Consider the following 14,461-nt stretch of genomic DNA (forward strand, 5'->3'; position numbering starts at 1 on the left):
TTGTCTTCAGAGATAAGTAGGAACTGGTATTTTAAAAAGTGCTCTAATTTTTTTTTAAGTTAGATTTCTAAATTCAGAATATAGATTAAGCTAGTCCTCTATGTAATCCAATACCCTGTCTCTTCTAGTGGATTATATGTTTTAGAAATTACAGCAAAAACCCAATATAAACATGAATGAAATTCTATCAATTCAAGTTTTTGCTTATTCTTAGCAGCTAATGTTTTAAGAGATCTCACATTACAGCTCCACCGACTGTAACTGTGTCTTTGGTCACTCTTGGTATCACAGCAGAATCTTCAAATCCAAACCAATGCCTGACCAGACTTTTAAATTCTTATTTTTAGCCTTGGAAAGACTGTCTGATGTTCGCAAGTGCAGCGTGAGAGATTTTGCTGACTTTATCAAGGGTATAATTCCGTGACTGTTTGAGATGTATACACTCTGGCTGTATGTGTGTTTACACAATATATGTGTATTTTTATTATCGCTGAAGGAGAGTAGCACTGTGCAGGTGCAGATTCTGGTTCATCAGGGATGGATGCAGCCCAGTTGTTAAGCCAAGGCCCAGCCTTTTATGTTATATGGACTGATGAGAAAGTCACCATTGTCAGAGGCCCATTTTTTTCCCTCACCAGCTTGCTCTCAAAAGCCCACCCTGCCATTCATGTGGGCTCTGCACGTTGGTGGTGAACATAAGAAAGGTGTCCTGCTCACACTGTCTGTCAGGCTTCAATCTACAGATTCATTTGCTTAGATGGGTAACAGTTCAGTCCTCACAGAGCAGTGCAGGTTGGGAGGGACTTCAGGAGATGTGTGGTCCAAGCTCCTGCTCAGAACAGGCTCAGCTCTGAGTTCAGACCAGGTTGCTCAGGACTGAAAAAGCCTTCCTTATACAACGCTGGTACAAATGAATGCAAAAGCACTGTGTGTTTTGTTCTCCCCCCACGTATTTCTCGCCAAGAAAAGTAATTCAGCCATTCCTTCTAAAAACAATTATTCTCCTACAAGTTCCCTTTCCTCGCTGCTTAGTGTCTTGGGTAACAAAATGGCAGGATGCCCTGAGGTCTTTAACTTGTGAGTTCCTCCAGAACAATCCGTTTCTAGATGAAAAGCAGTAAGGGAGCCAAGAGCAACTCTGTACAAAGGTTTGGTTAGAGTATTTGTAAGTGGGCTAAGTAGGCTTTTGATAATGATATAATGTGTAACAGAGATGCCAGCATGTTTGAACAAGTGGCAAACCATGGTCTTTTGACTGCTGAAACTGGAAACTACGTAGTATTTCACAGCGATGGAGAAACAAGTATCATATGCTCTGTTGTCCAACTCACTTTGTCTTCAAAGTACCATATTTTGCCTTTTTTTTCTTCTATTTTTTTCTTGCAAGGACTTTTTCAGCTATTGGGATAGAACATTCTTATTTCTGTGGGCTGTTTTGGGGGTTCTGTACCTAAATTAGATTTAAAGTGTCTATTAGAAACTCCTATGTACAGTTATTCCCCAGCCCAGCAAGGACATATATACATACAGAGCTGAGTATCTGCATAAAACCTGCTTAATGCACAGGACCTTGGCTTATGCTCTGAGGTAGCGCTGTGTGTGCTTGCACGTCACCAAAGGAACCTCAGTATGTAAATACAAGCTTTTGTTTTTCCTATGTCAAACCAGCACTTCCAGTGTACAAAGAATCAGAGGATAAAAACCTCTCGTTTCATAAGGCAGTCATTTATGGGCTAAGCCATGTCTATGAGTTTTTGATCCAAGAACGATGTTGCTAGTATAATACAGGATACTCCAGGGTAGCTACTTATGCAAGGATTAGCCTCCAGCTGTGCTGTAAATACCTTCTGAACTGGATTGTGCACTCCCGGTTGCATAGGTTGCAGCCAAAGTTGGTTTACGTGTTAGGATTGGCATGGGGCATGTCTCTTAGCTCTTAATCTGTTTGTTTTCACAAAAAGTGAATCAAAGTTAAATTTTTTTTTAAGCAGATTGGAGAAGTTTGTCTTACATCAGCTACCAAAATGTGCAGGAAACTTTTTCAGATACAAAAGAAGAAAGTCTGCCCGCAAGGGCATGGAACTGAGGACCAGGTCCCACGTCACGGGGAGAAGCAACTTGTTTTCTCACCCAAAGAACTCATGCAGTACAGGGGAAACCTAGATAAGATGAACAAAATTATCACAATGATATAATTAAGTGTTTCTCAACTGATTAGTCATTACCTCTAAGAATCATAAAAAGTAATCAGCAGGGTCATGACATATTGACACTTCTGTTACATTTTTCAGCAGTGGAAATCATGCTTAAACTGCACCACGTACATACCTCCACTTAAAGGTCAAGTATTTTCTGTCAGTTCTTGAAACACAGACAGAATTAAAAGCTTATTTTTGTTATTTGTATCACATAGACTGTTTTTTGTATTAATCTCAAGATAGATAACACTTGTAAAAATGTTTTACTTCGAATCAGGACTGTTGAGGTCAAAAGCTGCCATACGCTGTTCTGGTGTTGAGAACTGCATTATAGCTCATACTGCCCATCCTGCTTTTGAGACAGCAGCAGCAGGGATAACTTGATTGCCCTTAGCCGTAAGAATTATTTCTATAATGTGTCTTTATTAACAGACTGTGATCACAGTCTTCAAAATACTCTTTTCTAGATTGTTTAGACCTGTTCTTTATTAGGATTTGAGTCACGTTTCTGACCATTGAGGCACAACCGTAGGAACACATCTGGTATGAGCTAGTATCGCAGATGTTACGAAAATTGTGAGGATTCTGAGTCTGTCTCAACCCACAAGCTCCCCGAAATGAGATACTGCGCTTCATCATTCTCTATCAGTAACCAGTTGCAGATACGCACAAAAGATTGTGAGAATAGTGCTATAATCTATGTGTTATAAGGATGTCCAAGCATATTCTCCCATCTTCTCTTTTTGGTTTGACCATTTCTTGTGCACCATTTGCTAGTAGATAAGGATGTATGTCTTCTTCCTGAAAGGACATAGCTCTTACTGTTTTCAAACACATAATTTTATTTGAGTTGTCTGCATGATAGAGAACAGTACGTTCTAGTTACTCAAATTAACTATATCATAGAAAATATATATATATATATATATATATATATATATATATATATATATATATAGCACTTTTCAACGCAAATTCTGCAGGTATCCTTGTACTGGGCTTACCTATGCTATCACATGCTTTGAAAACGAAAGGAGAAGGGCACCTGTATCTTTGATATCTGTGATTCTGTTTCACAATAGGAAAACTATAAAAAATGCCCTTCAGTATCCTCCCCAGCTTTATCTCTATGGATGACACAACAAGAACAAGGCAGTGTAGTCCTTTCCTTCAGGCAGCTTGCAGTCCGGCTTCCACAGGATCCAGAGTGCAAAGGCAACGAGCGTGCACCACCAGCCCCTCTCTGCCACCGCCAAGTTGGATGCATTTGCTACAACTTTGCTGATTCTTTTTTCCCCTTCTCACAAATCCCACTGGGGTCTTGAAAACAGCTTAAATGTAACTGGAGAAAAAAAGAGCTGCAGAGACAAAAACCATTCCAGAAGCAGGATGGGGTGATAAAAAGACAACTAGGCCAGTAGAATGAAGACCGCAGACCTCGGAGCAAGTCAGTGAGATGGGGAACAGGGCCAGAGGTGACAACAAAGGAAGGTGAGCGGGAGCCAAGCACAACATGCTGGAAGACAGAGCTGGACTGACGGTGACAAGTGTTGGACATGAGCTAAACGTGGTGGTTCATGATGATGAGGTGAACTTGAAAAATTAAGTGAAGCAAGGACTTGTAACTTTTTTCCCTCCCTTGTCCGTATTCGCAATCATCTTTTACAGACTGATATAGTTACCCGATTTCACTACGCATTTGAAAATAAACCACGGGGTTTTTGTTTAGTCTGTAACATCATCATTCAGCCTATTACTTGAAGTAGTTTAATTTCATTCTTATCTGTTTTGACAGCTGAATCTTATCTTCCTGGTGATCACATTGTGCAAAATGGTGAAGCATTCAAACACTTTGAAACCAGACTCTAGCAGGTTGGAAAACATTAAGTAAGTGCTTTGTGTTCAAGTATGAGAACTATGATTATTTTCTGATTGCTGAACTGATTGAAAGCTACTCTCCATTAGGAGCACATGCCATTGTCTCCCAGCAACTGCAGATGTCAATTAGAAGCAAACAGAGCCAATCCTGCTTTGGTCACATTGTTGCTGTAATGTCACAAACACTGGTCAAAATTAGATAATTTCAGCCTGGAACTAGTGCCAAGAAACTGTTTCACGGAAATGCCGCAGCACTGTAGTAATTTCATTTGCATTTAAAATGCAGTTCAAAAATGATGTTCCTGTTTGCATGGCTGATATGATTATATTAAGTTTGTTTTGTTAAACGACTTTTTGATTTAGGGATTCTGAGCAGTTTCTACTTGTAATCCTGTTCTCCCAAGAGAATTGACTCTATTATTATTGTTAACTTGAAGATTATCTGCTGTTTTCATGCTAATTTAACAAATGTTTACTTTATCGTGGTGCTGTACTGCAGTATCCCTTTTGCAGAGCAATATAAGTGTTTTATAATTAACAAGGCTTTGGCAGCTCTTGCTTCTTTAGCCAGTCTTTCACTGTGTTGTGTGTAGCGTTAGTTTGTACTGAAGGTTTTGTTATCAACACGGAAGGGATGGTGCAACTTTCTAACACTGAGGGTTGGATGTGAAAGGGTCTTACAGATTTGTTTTGAATGTTGAAAATGGCAAAGGGAGATTTTCAGTAAGGCTAATATTGTGAACTAGCTGTTCTAGAGAGGTCAGTATCAGCTTCATTGCATGTTGCATGATGAGAGAGAGCTAATCTTTAGCATCTCTCTCTTTTCTTCCTTTTCCTCTTTCTGTCTTCTCATCCACACCAGTAATTACCGTGTTTGTGATGGCTACTATAATACGGACTTACCTGGGTAAGATAGAACCCTACATTAACAAACTTCTAGCATGACTTTTAACTTTACAAACTCGGTCAATATTGTGGATTTCCCTTAATTTTAATTAACTAAAGAATTTTTAACTATTATATGCCTTTATAATTTTAAATTGCTTGCCTCTGCATTTTGAATTTCCTAATTTTGACTAATTTTTATAGACAATTACAAATGCTCTTATTAATTTCTGTTTCAATTCTGTCTAATAATTTTGTTTCTCTTTTCTGCTTATAATGCTTTCTAGCTATGAAGATAATAAGCCATTTATCAAGTAAGATCATTAGTTAGATGTGGAATTCACTGACTAAATTCCCTTTCCCTTTCATTCTGTGCCGTTCTCTACAATTACTTTTCCTTAACCTATTCATGATGGAATTTTTTTTTAGACTACCCTGTAGAGCAATATCCATATTTTTGTCACATTTCAGCAGGGTTTCTTCATGCGGAAGTTAGATCATCTAGCTTCAGTTTAGCTGAGTTTATCGGAGCATTAAAGATTTGGGCTCTAGGCTTTTAATCTGCTGTTTAACCTTTGTGCATTTGTGTTACATTATTTGGTGTCATATGGCAGCACCACTGTTTAAAATCTATGGTGTGATTAGTGGCTAAGCCAGATTTATCAATCTCTTTTGTAAAAGCAGATAAAGCAGTGGAGTAGCTGGGGCTTGTGCTATACTTCTGCATTTCAGAATAGTTTTGACATCATATGCAGTTCTTGAGAAAGAAAAAGGTCATATCTACTCTTGGTGTTTTCACGGGAGACTAAGACTACCAAATGGATTTGTTCTTTCTTTAATAGATAAAAGGTTAAACTCAAGGAATTTTTACATTTGAATATGAACCTAGTAAAAGTCAACTGCAGGAACTGAAATGTTAATATTGAATTTGGCAACGTGCATTCTCATAAGTAATGGTAGTAAAATTCATCTTCTTTTACAGATCCTGGGTCCTGGGTGCGTTTGCTCTCCTGTGTCTCCTTGGCCTCACGTGGTCATTCGGCCTGCTGTTCATCAATGAGGGGACTGTTGTGATGACGTATCTCTTCACAGTATTTAATGCTTTCCAAGGAATGTTTATTTTCATCTTCCATTGCGCCCTTCAAAAGAAAGTAAGTTTCTGAAAACACAGATGTGTGTTCTCTAACTCCTTAAAAACACCACGTATATTTCTTAAAAAAACAGCAGTGTCAAAGACTGGAGTATTCTGAAGTAGTTTGAGGAGGGGACCAGGATTCAAAAGCAGTTCTTGCTGTTTGTACTTGTGTGAGTATCAGTGTCTCTAAATTTGGTGGAGACAACAGCATTCAGCCATGTTTTAGGAAAAGATCTGGCAGATGTAAAGAATGTTATCCAGATGAACATGTTACTCCTCTCATTCAGAGAGCACAAAAGCATACTTAGGAGATGGAGCCTAAGAAAGGAGAGAAGGAAATGCAAACATTCTCAAAAACGTAAATAATTTTTGGATGAAGGTTTCGTGTATTGTGACCCTTTCTACCACTTGTATTTGACTTGAAAATCAAAAACAGATTCATTTTTTATTTCTTTTTACAGCTGTGCATTGTTTTTGTATTAAGTGGAGTCAGCAAAAAGCAATGTTAAAATAGCAGTCAAGTGTGAAAAGGCATAACCCAGAGCAATAAGATTTATACCTGAAAGAATGTTGAAGCTGCCATTTAAGATTTGGAAGTTTTGATGCCTTTGCCTGGCTATCATCCTGTCCTCTGTCTGCATAGCTAATGTCGTCTTTTTATTCTGTGATTAGTGGTTGGTCACTAAATTGAACAGAGAAATAGAATTGTGAAAGTGAAAACTATTATGTTTCCAGTTCTGACAGGATGATAGTGCTGTTGCTTCCATCGGCTTCCAACAAGCTATAATTTAGAAATAATGACAGTGGAATGCGCAGCACTGACAGATAATGTACATTCACTGCAATATAGGCATTAGGCAAAACCAGCCCTGGAGGGTGGTATTTGGGTAAAAATACAGTTTTTATTGCTATTGTCTCCACTATGTGGTGGTTTGGAGCATTTAATATCCATTAGTGTTCAGGAATATATTTTCTTAGGTGCTATACTATCTAGTGATGATATATATAGACTTATGTTTTTCAGACTACAGAGTTAGAAGTATAATCTTTAACTATATATATGGACATAGAATTATAATCTTTACGTCCATATATTTCTGGTTTCATTGTTTTGTCTTTTGTGCTGATACAGATAGGAGTTTGCTTAAAATATGTAGCATATACTTGTATTAAAAGATGATGAGTTAGTGACCTTAGCTTGAAGTTAAGGCACGATTCAAATTTTCTTCAACCTTGTGTTTTATAGGAACATCACACTATGTATTCCCTGAGTAAAATGCTCCTAATACTGATAACAGCACATGGGATATGTAAATCCACATTATTAACTTTTCGCGTTTTCCCCTCTCCCTTTGCTGTGTATCCGTAACTTTCTGTCCTACATATTCATAGGTCAAGCAGCATTTCCAGATTCCATTTTTCCCAGAAACGAGGAGTCTCACTGATGCAGAAGTGACACTTAGATTCCCAAGTATCTGTGTCTTTTCATGTTGCCAAGATGCTCTTCAGTTATCTGAAAGTAGTAGTCAGTGTAGCCTCATTGAATATGAGAATTAACTGCTCCGTAAATCAATCCTGATTACTTTCTTGACTAATGTTAGCATGCGTAAATTACAAAACTACAGCTTCCAGTAGCTCACTGGAAACAGGTGGTGAATAAAATGCAGGCCAAATACTGGAATCATTAATTAGTTTTGTTGCACTGTCAGGCAAAAATCTCCTACACATAGGTGCACTCAGATTTCTAGGGTCAGCAAAGACAGTAATGAGGATTTTATTTTCTGCTAAGTATCATCTGTTTTCCCCTGCAGGTACGTAAGGAATATGGCAAATGTTTCCGACATTCCTACTGCTGTGGTGGATTGCCGACCGAGAGTCCCCACAGCTCAGTGAAGGCATCAACGACGAGAACAAGCGCTCGCTATTCCTCTGGCACTCAGGTAAGGAGATTTTTGACAGCATCTTTCATATTAGCCATAGTTACAAAAAGCCTGCTGAGATGTGTTCCAATCAGAAGCACTAATTGTCTTCTCAGTATTATCACTTAGGTGGCAAATACATACTTCTGCATAGTAAAACTGCTCTAACGCAAACACCTTATTTTTCTTGTAATTAGGGGCTGGTGTCTAGGAAGGTTTATCCCACCATGTTACATCTAAATGAAATGTAATAAGTTAAGAGTTTTAATAACAAAAGATGGAGTTTCACTCCATGCTAGAAGAATGTCTTGCTTTAGGCCAAACCCCCACCCAAATCTTCTACATAAGCACGTGAATAGGAAAAACCATTTTGTAACTGAATATGCTTCTTTCTCACTGCTTTATGTTAACAGAGTCGTATAAGAAGGATGTGGAATGACACTGTGAGAAAACAATCTGAATCGTCTTTTATTTCAGGTGACATCAACAGCACTTCAACACTTAATCAAGGTCAGTCACTGGGAACATTTCCGTTTCAGAAGCCTTAAATTTTATACAGATTTTATATCATTTAATGCAGAAGAATTGAAAAGAACGTTTTGAAAAAAAATTCTGGAACCAATGTTCTCTAAAAGCGGAGTTTTAAAGTCATCCAACAGCACATTTTAAAACCGTGTTCCCTGAACTGGCCCCCTGCTATAGAAGTTGAATTCCTCCATTCGTGGGAATGTATTCAAATAAGTTTCATCAACAATTTAACTTAAAAGCAAGAAAGATCATAATTTTAAATCTTTCCTAACCTTTATAGGTTAAATCTGAAACAGAAATACGAGTGCAGTAACATTTTAATGCATATTTGACTATGATTTTTAGGTGCAGAAATTTTCCCAGTGAAATCTAATTGATATCATTTCTATGCAAAAGATGTCTGTAAACCATTTATCTTTTCTATTTCCAAGAGCATCATATGTGTCACATTGGACAGAATCCAGATTTTCAGGCACAGAGAAGCCACAAGTCCAAATTTCTCAATTCAAATAGACTTTGAAATCTGTAACCTCATTCTCATGTCCACTTAGAAGACCAGAGTATTAATTGAGCAGAACGTCCTGTCCTTTGTCCCCTTCTCGCCATGGGCTGTGAGGCAGGCTGAGCTGAGCCGGCAGAGGGAAGGAGCACTCTCTGCAAGCCACGTTCAAAGCTTGTTCTTCACACAGCCCCTGGGAGAAGAACACACAGCCCTGAGCTCACTGCACGTTCCTGCTCAACTCAGAATGTTTCCAACACAAAATTCCCCACTGTCAGGGCCCTTGGAAAGCCCGCAGTGACCACAACTTGCACGCTTTAGTCCCTTGGTGGTTTTTTGGCTTGTTTTGTTTGGTTGGTTTGGTGGTGGTTTTGTTTGTTTGGTTTTTTCCCCCCAAATTTGGTAGTGGAGACATGTACTTATCACACATGTTACTACCAAAATAAATGTTAGATGAAAGCATTATTCTGTTTCTGCTATTTGCCATCTAGAAAGCGGGTAAGACATCTGTGTCTCACTGCTCCCACCCCCTGAATGTTCCTCTAGCACAATCAAAATTAAGTAACTTCCCCTAAGCAGAAAAGAAATATTTCTCATGTCCAAGAAAGTATAACATTCATTTCCAGGGTCTTACTAAAATCCCATAAATACACTATAGCTAAAAGGCTGGGATTTCACCCTAAAGTGATGTGTGTGACTCCTGAGGTTTGCTCTCGCCAGGCTGCGCCCTTGGTTAATTCAGAGTTGAACAGAGGTCTTGGAAGCTTCTCCCCAATCGCAGCTCCAGTCTCACGTCACTGGGGATGTTCTGCCAGCATTAGAAAAACTGGGATCACCTTCATTCAGTTACAATATTGTCACTATTTTAGTCATGCATACATGTAAGGGTAGTTCAGTAATTAACAGCAAGTGTCATTTTACCTTTAAAAATCAAGCTTTTAAAGGTCACCAAAAATTTTGGATTGAAAAAAAGAAATCTCTCAACTATAAATTACAGGTAATAATTCTAACTGTGATTAAATATAGAACACACAGAAAAAAAAAATCCCAGGCAATATATATATTTTTAGTTACTATTTCTGGTAATAAGTACATTACAACTAAAAAAAACCCTGATAAACTTTCAAAGAAGATTAGCATCATGAGGCAGTAATTCCCTGAACATTAGAATTTTTGGGTCATTTCTGCTACCCGGTATCTATGGTAGGACAGAAGCATTAATATTTGGAATATGCTATCTTTTCCTTGTCAAATAAAAATATCCATACTGTAAAAATATAGCTCTTTACTTGTCCTTGGATCTGTAATACACTGAGCCTGATATACTGCTGAGTAGTACAATAGAACAGGAAGTGGAATTTTAGCTTAGTTTAACGTTTAAAAGTTATATCACAGCATTTTGTGTGCGTTTAAGTCATTATTCCAACCCCTTCTAGTAGCTAAAATCAGAGATAGACCACTGTTTGTTTGTTTGTAATTACTCCAAGAGTTGTTTAAATGGTGTTGTGTTAGCATGTAAAATGGGTTAGAAAAAAACCAGCAAACCTAGTCAGGTAGTATTTTGCTTTGTCTTACATTGTTTGTAAATTGATTGTTTAAAATCTGTCATTTGAGGGATTCTTCTTTAAAACCTGGCGGATAAATTTGCAGCATGACTGTCCCGGGAGAAAACGTGAATGCTCTGATTTCTTAGAGCAAATATTGTGCTTTCCCCTCAGCATGCATACTTTTGCATATACTAAGATGTGCTTCTTGCAGTTTGTCATCCACTGTCTGTTTGAAAACACCACCTCCCTTCCACTATCCATGTGTTTTTGATAAAGCGAATAACAACTCTGATCCTGTCATAAGTTGTTTTTCAATACCTTTAAATCTGAGAAATTCAGTTCTCTCAATTCTGGACAGGAGTGTTTCCATATGATCATTTTTAGAGTTCTAATAGCTTTACGTAGTACCTTGATCTCTACACATTTAATTGCGATTCTTGTGTAACAGTAGTTTTGTATACATTAGTAAATGTCACTCTCACCAGATGTTTACTTGGGGGATTTGGACATCACCTGTGAATTACTGGAATCTAACTGTATTTCCTACTCCCATTTCAAATACATAGCTCAAATGCATTCAGAAATTTTCAGCTGAATTACATTTGACAAGTCCTACATGATTCATGATGAATAAAAAATATTCTTTATTGAAACTGTCAGCCTAAAATTAAAGAACTGACATTTGTTTCTGTTTCTTTTGCTTTAGGAATGACTGGCAATTACCTACTAACAAACCCTCTTCTTCGACCACACGGCACTAACAACCCCTATAACACATTGCTCGCTGAAACAGTTGTATGTAATGCCCCTTCAGCTCCTGTGTTTAACTCACCAGGTGTGCTTATACTTCCTGAATAAAACCGCTTTTCTTGGCTCACTCCAAATCCCTCCTTTTCTCTAGATGATAGAAACTCAGGTTGCAATAGCCATACATTCTGAATTTCTGTCAGTTCGAGAAATACAGTATTGCCAATGTCAGCTTGTAAAACTGCACTATATTATAGTAATGCCTTTGCCATAACAGTATTTACCAATAATTATCCATGTTTTTAACACAGGTGGCATAAATCTTAATATACTATTACAGGACTGACACCACATGGTCCGAGAGCCCATCTTCAAGATATATATCACTTAGAGGTATCATGTCTATGCAATATAAGGGTGACTCTAAAGCTTGCTGAGAAAAACCTGGTTATGGAACAGATGAGATGCTAAAGCCACACAAGGCATCCTGACACCTTTGGATACCCCAGTGTAGAAAACTGCATCCGGCAGCAAATAGATCTAAACTATAGTATAGTGCAGCTTTATGGTAGATCATTTTCCTGTAGGAAAATCTTGAGATTAGTAGTTAGAAGAGTTTAGTTCTGTAGGAATAAAGGGTGTCATCACTTACCTAACATTTGTTGTTACGTTTTCTACTTGCTTTTTTTAACTACGTTGCAATTCAGCAGTCAATACCTAGCAGTTACTGTTTGATGAGTAATAAGATCACTTTATTCTAACTGGAACGATCGATAAATCTTTGATAAAGAGCTCGTAAAACCTTGTTTCCAGTTTTTATTTCAAGTTTCCTTTTTAACTGAACTGTAGTTTCTATTTTCATTCTCTTGTTTTCTTACTTTCCTTATGCTTTCCTCTAGCAACCTACAGAGAGACAAGTATGGGAGTAAAACTTAACTTTGCCTATCAAATGTAAATTTTTTCAGCATGATTTTTAATGGGCACAATTAAAACATAACTAGCGGTCATGAAGTAGACTCAGCGGGCAAGTGGTTCACAATTTGCAAATGAAATGTTTCCACATTCAAAAAGAACTCGCATACTGCTTTTTGGGAAACAACATGAGGTCTGTAGCAAACCCTATTGGTAACAGAAGTTACGCAATGCTGAAATAATTTGCTGTTTAAAACCAAAGCAGTGTCAAGCAGAAATGCTTAACAATTTACTTATGTTGTTACATTCCCACAGTAATCTTGCTACAGGCTATGGAAAGATTTCAAATGAATTACCTGATCATTGGCAACAAAAATTTGCCTCATCAAACCAATTTACATATATTCTAGCATGCTTAACTCTGCAGTATATCATAGAAAACTCATTTTGGATTATCAGATATATTTCGCTATCTGTTTATGAGAAGAGAATTAAAATTATAGAATTAAATCACTTTCATGAGGGAAATGAATGCCAGCATGTGGTCCATGTGTTGTCTACTTTTATAAATGCCATATGTCCTGTGCAGCTAAATCCATTGCAAGAAGAATCCTGGAACACATATGAAATTGCAAAACTACAAAGTTGTTTCATCAAAGCTTTAAGAGACCTTTCAAACAACCCTGATCACCGTTTAAATCAGTACACATGGAAAGGAATTAACAATAACACAGAATAAAAATTATTTGCAAATTACTCGGAATTTATTTGGAAATTATTACTCTATTTTTTTAAAGTTGAAGGCCAAAATGTTTTCATGAGAAAAATGCAATTACTTTTAATTGAAAACAGTATTTCCCAGAGAAGACTGAATTTTCTAGGATAAGCTGCAGCTTTAATTATGAAAAAACAAAACGAAACAAAACCAACCGGAAAAATGTGTAATCTTCTCCAAAACCAACCTTTTCCTTATACTCCTCCAAGCCTTGCATATAATGCAGCAGCCTCACAGTGGTCAGTCTCATCTCAGTAAAGTCACTCCATTCTTTCTTTACTTCCAGACATACCTGTAGATAAAAGTGGTTTTCCAGCAATGCTCCAACCATCTGACTTTCCATGATTCACACTGTTTCATTTCTTTCAAAGCGCTTTTTCTTTCTCTTTTCTTTTGCTTGGGAAGCACTGTGCTGTTGTAGTTTACATGTGTATGTGTCTATAGGAAAACCTTTTACCAAAAAATTAATTAAAAAAAAAAATTAAAAAGCCAAAACCATAAAGACCTTAACCATCATAAGACCTCATTCCCCACACCCCCCCCAACTTCTTTTCATATTTCTAGCAGACTTACCCAATCTGTCATTCTTCCAGCAGCTATGAGATATCAGCCGTGGCTGATTTCCTCTTCCCATTCCACGACTAATATTTATTCTTTGGTTTAATTTCTGTGAGCCATACGTACAGAAATTCCTAACATTTCTGCATTTGACTTGCATGCCCATGGTAACTGTGGGCCTAACTCTTAATTAACTATTCTGGTTCATTCAGCGCTGTCACTGTGACTGATGCAGACTGCAGGCAAACCTTGACCTTTAGAAGCCTGGGGCCGTTGTTGGCAGACAGAATATAAGTGAAAAAATTACATTAAGTGGGAAAAGAAAAGCTGTTATTGCTTAGTAATCTAATTTGCTGAACCCTTGCTCTGACTAAGTTGCTGAGAAGCTCAGTAATTCTTCATCATGTTACAATAAATCATTTTACTTTCTTTTATATATCAGCTACTCTTAGGCCAGATAGCCTGAGCAGACAGACATGATGTGAGTTGTCCAAAGTGAGTCATTCCACCTGCTGTCTATCGTGTTGTTGGATGGTGCTTGTGAGCCCTGGTCCCTGTAGTGTGAAAGATGGCTGTCCTCGTTTAACATGAATTCTTCGTATTTATCCATTTTTTTCATTCTTTTCTTTACTTCATCTCAAAAAAAAAAGGAAATAAAATGTTAGAAATGTTGTTAAAGTAGTTGCTTGCCAGTTATGTGGGTTTATGTCGTACATTTACCTTCAGTTATGTCTGTGATCTAATTCTTTTTTAATTTAGTGTCGTTTAGGACAAATTCTGTTAATTTTCTTTTTCTAAATCATGGTGGTGTACTTCAAAACATAGATGTTGCCAAATGAATTGCTTTGCATTACATATGCAAGGGCATGGAGTGAACAGT

General features: G+C 37.5%; 1 protein-coding gene across 9 annotated transcripts in view; it reads left to right on the forward strand.

Annotated features, from left to right (window-relative positions):
* The window catches only part of ADGRL2 (adhesion G protein-coupled receptor L2), a gene marked incomplete at its 3' end in the record, with an annotated part of 124,668 nt that overhangs the window by 108,563 nt on the left and 1,644 nt on the right, over nt 1-14,461 (forward strand). For 2 of the 9 annotated variants that reach the window (XM_080348698.1, XM_080348699.1), the window contains 4 exons: nt 3,994-4,085; nt 5,944-6,112; nt 7,908-8,036; nt 8,429-8,525. In XM_080348698.1, the coding sequence (XP_080204824.1) occupies nt 3,994-4,085; nt 5,944-6,112; nt 7,908-8,036; nt 8,429-8,525 (487 nt within the window). Of the gene's footprint in view, nt 1-3,993; nt 4,086-4,938; nt 4,984-5,248; nt 5,276-5,943; nt 6,113-7,907; nt 8,037-8,428; nt 8,526-11,295; nt 11,425-11,647; nt 11,730-12,235; nt 12,254-14,023; nt 14,062-14,461 lie in introns of those variants that run through there. The other 7 variants (XM_080348695.1, XM_080348700.1, XM_080348696.1 and 4 more) reach the window with 7 other exon arrangements.

The sequence above is a fragment of the Nesoenas mayeri genome (assembly GCF_963082525.1).
Source record: "Nesoenas mayeri genome assembly, chromosome: 8".
Lineage (NCBI taxonomy): Eukaryota > Metazoa > Chordata > Aves > Columbiformes > Columbidae > Nesoenas > Nesoenas mayeri.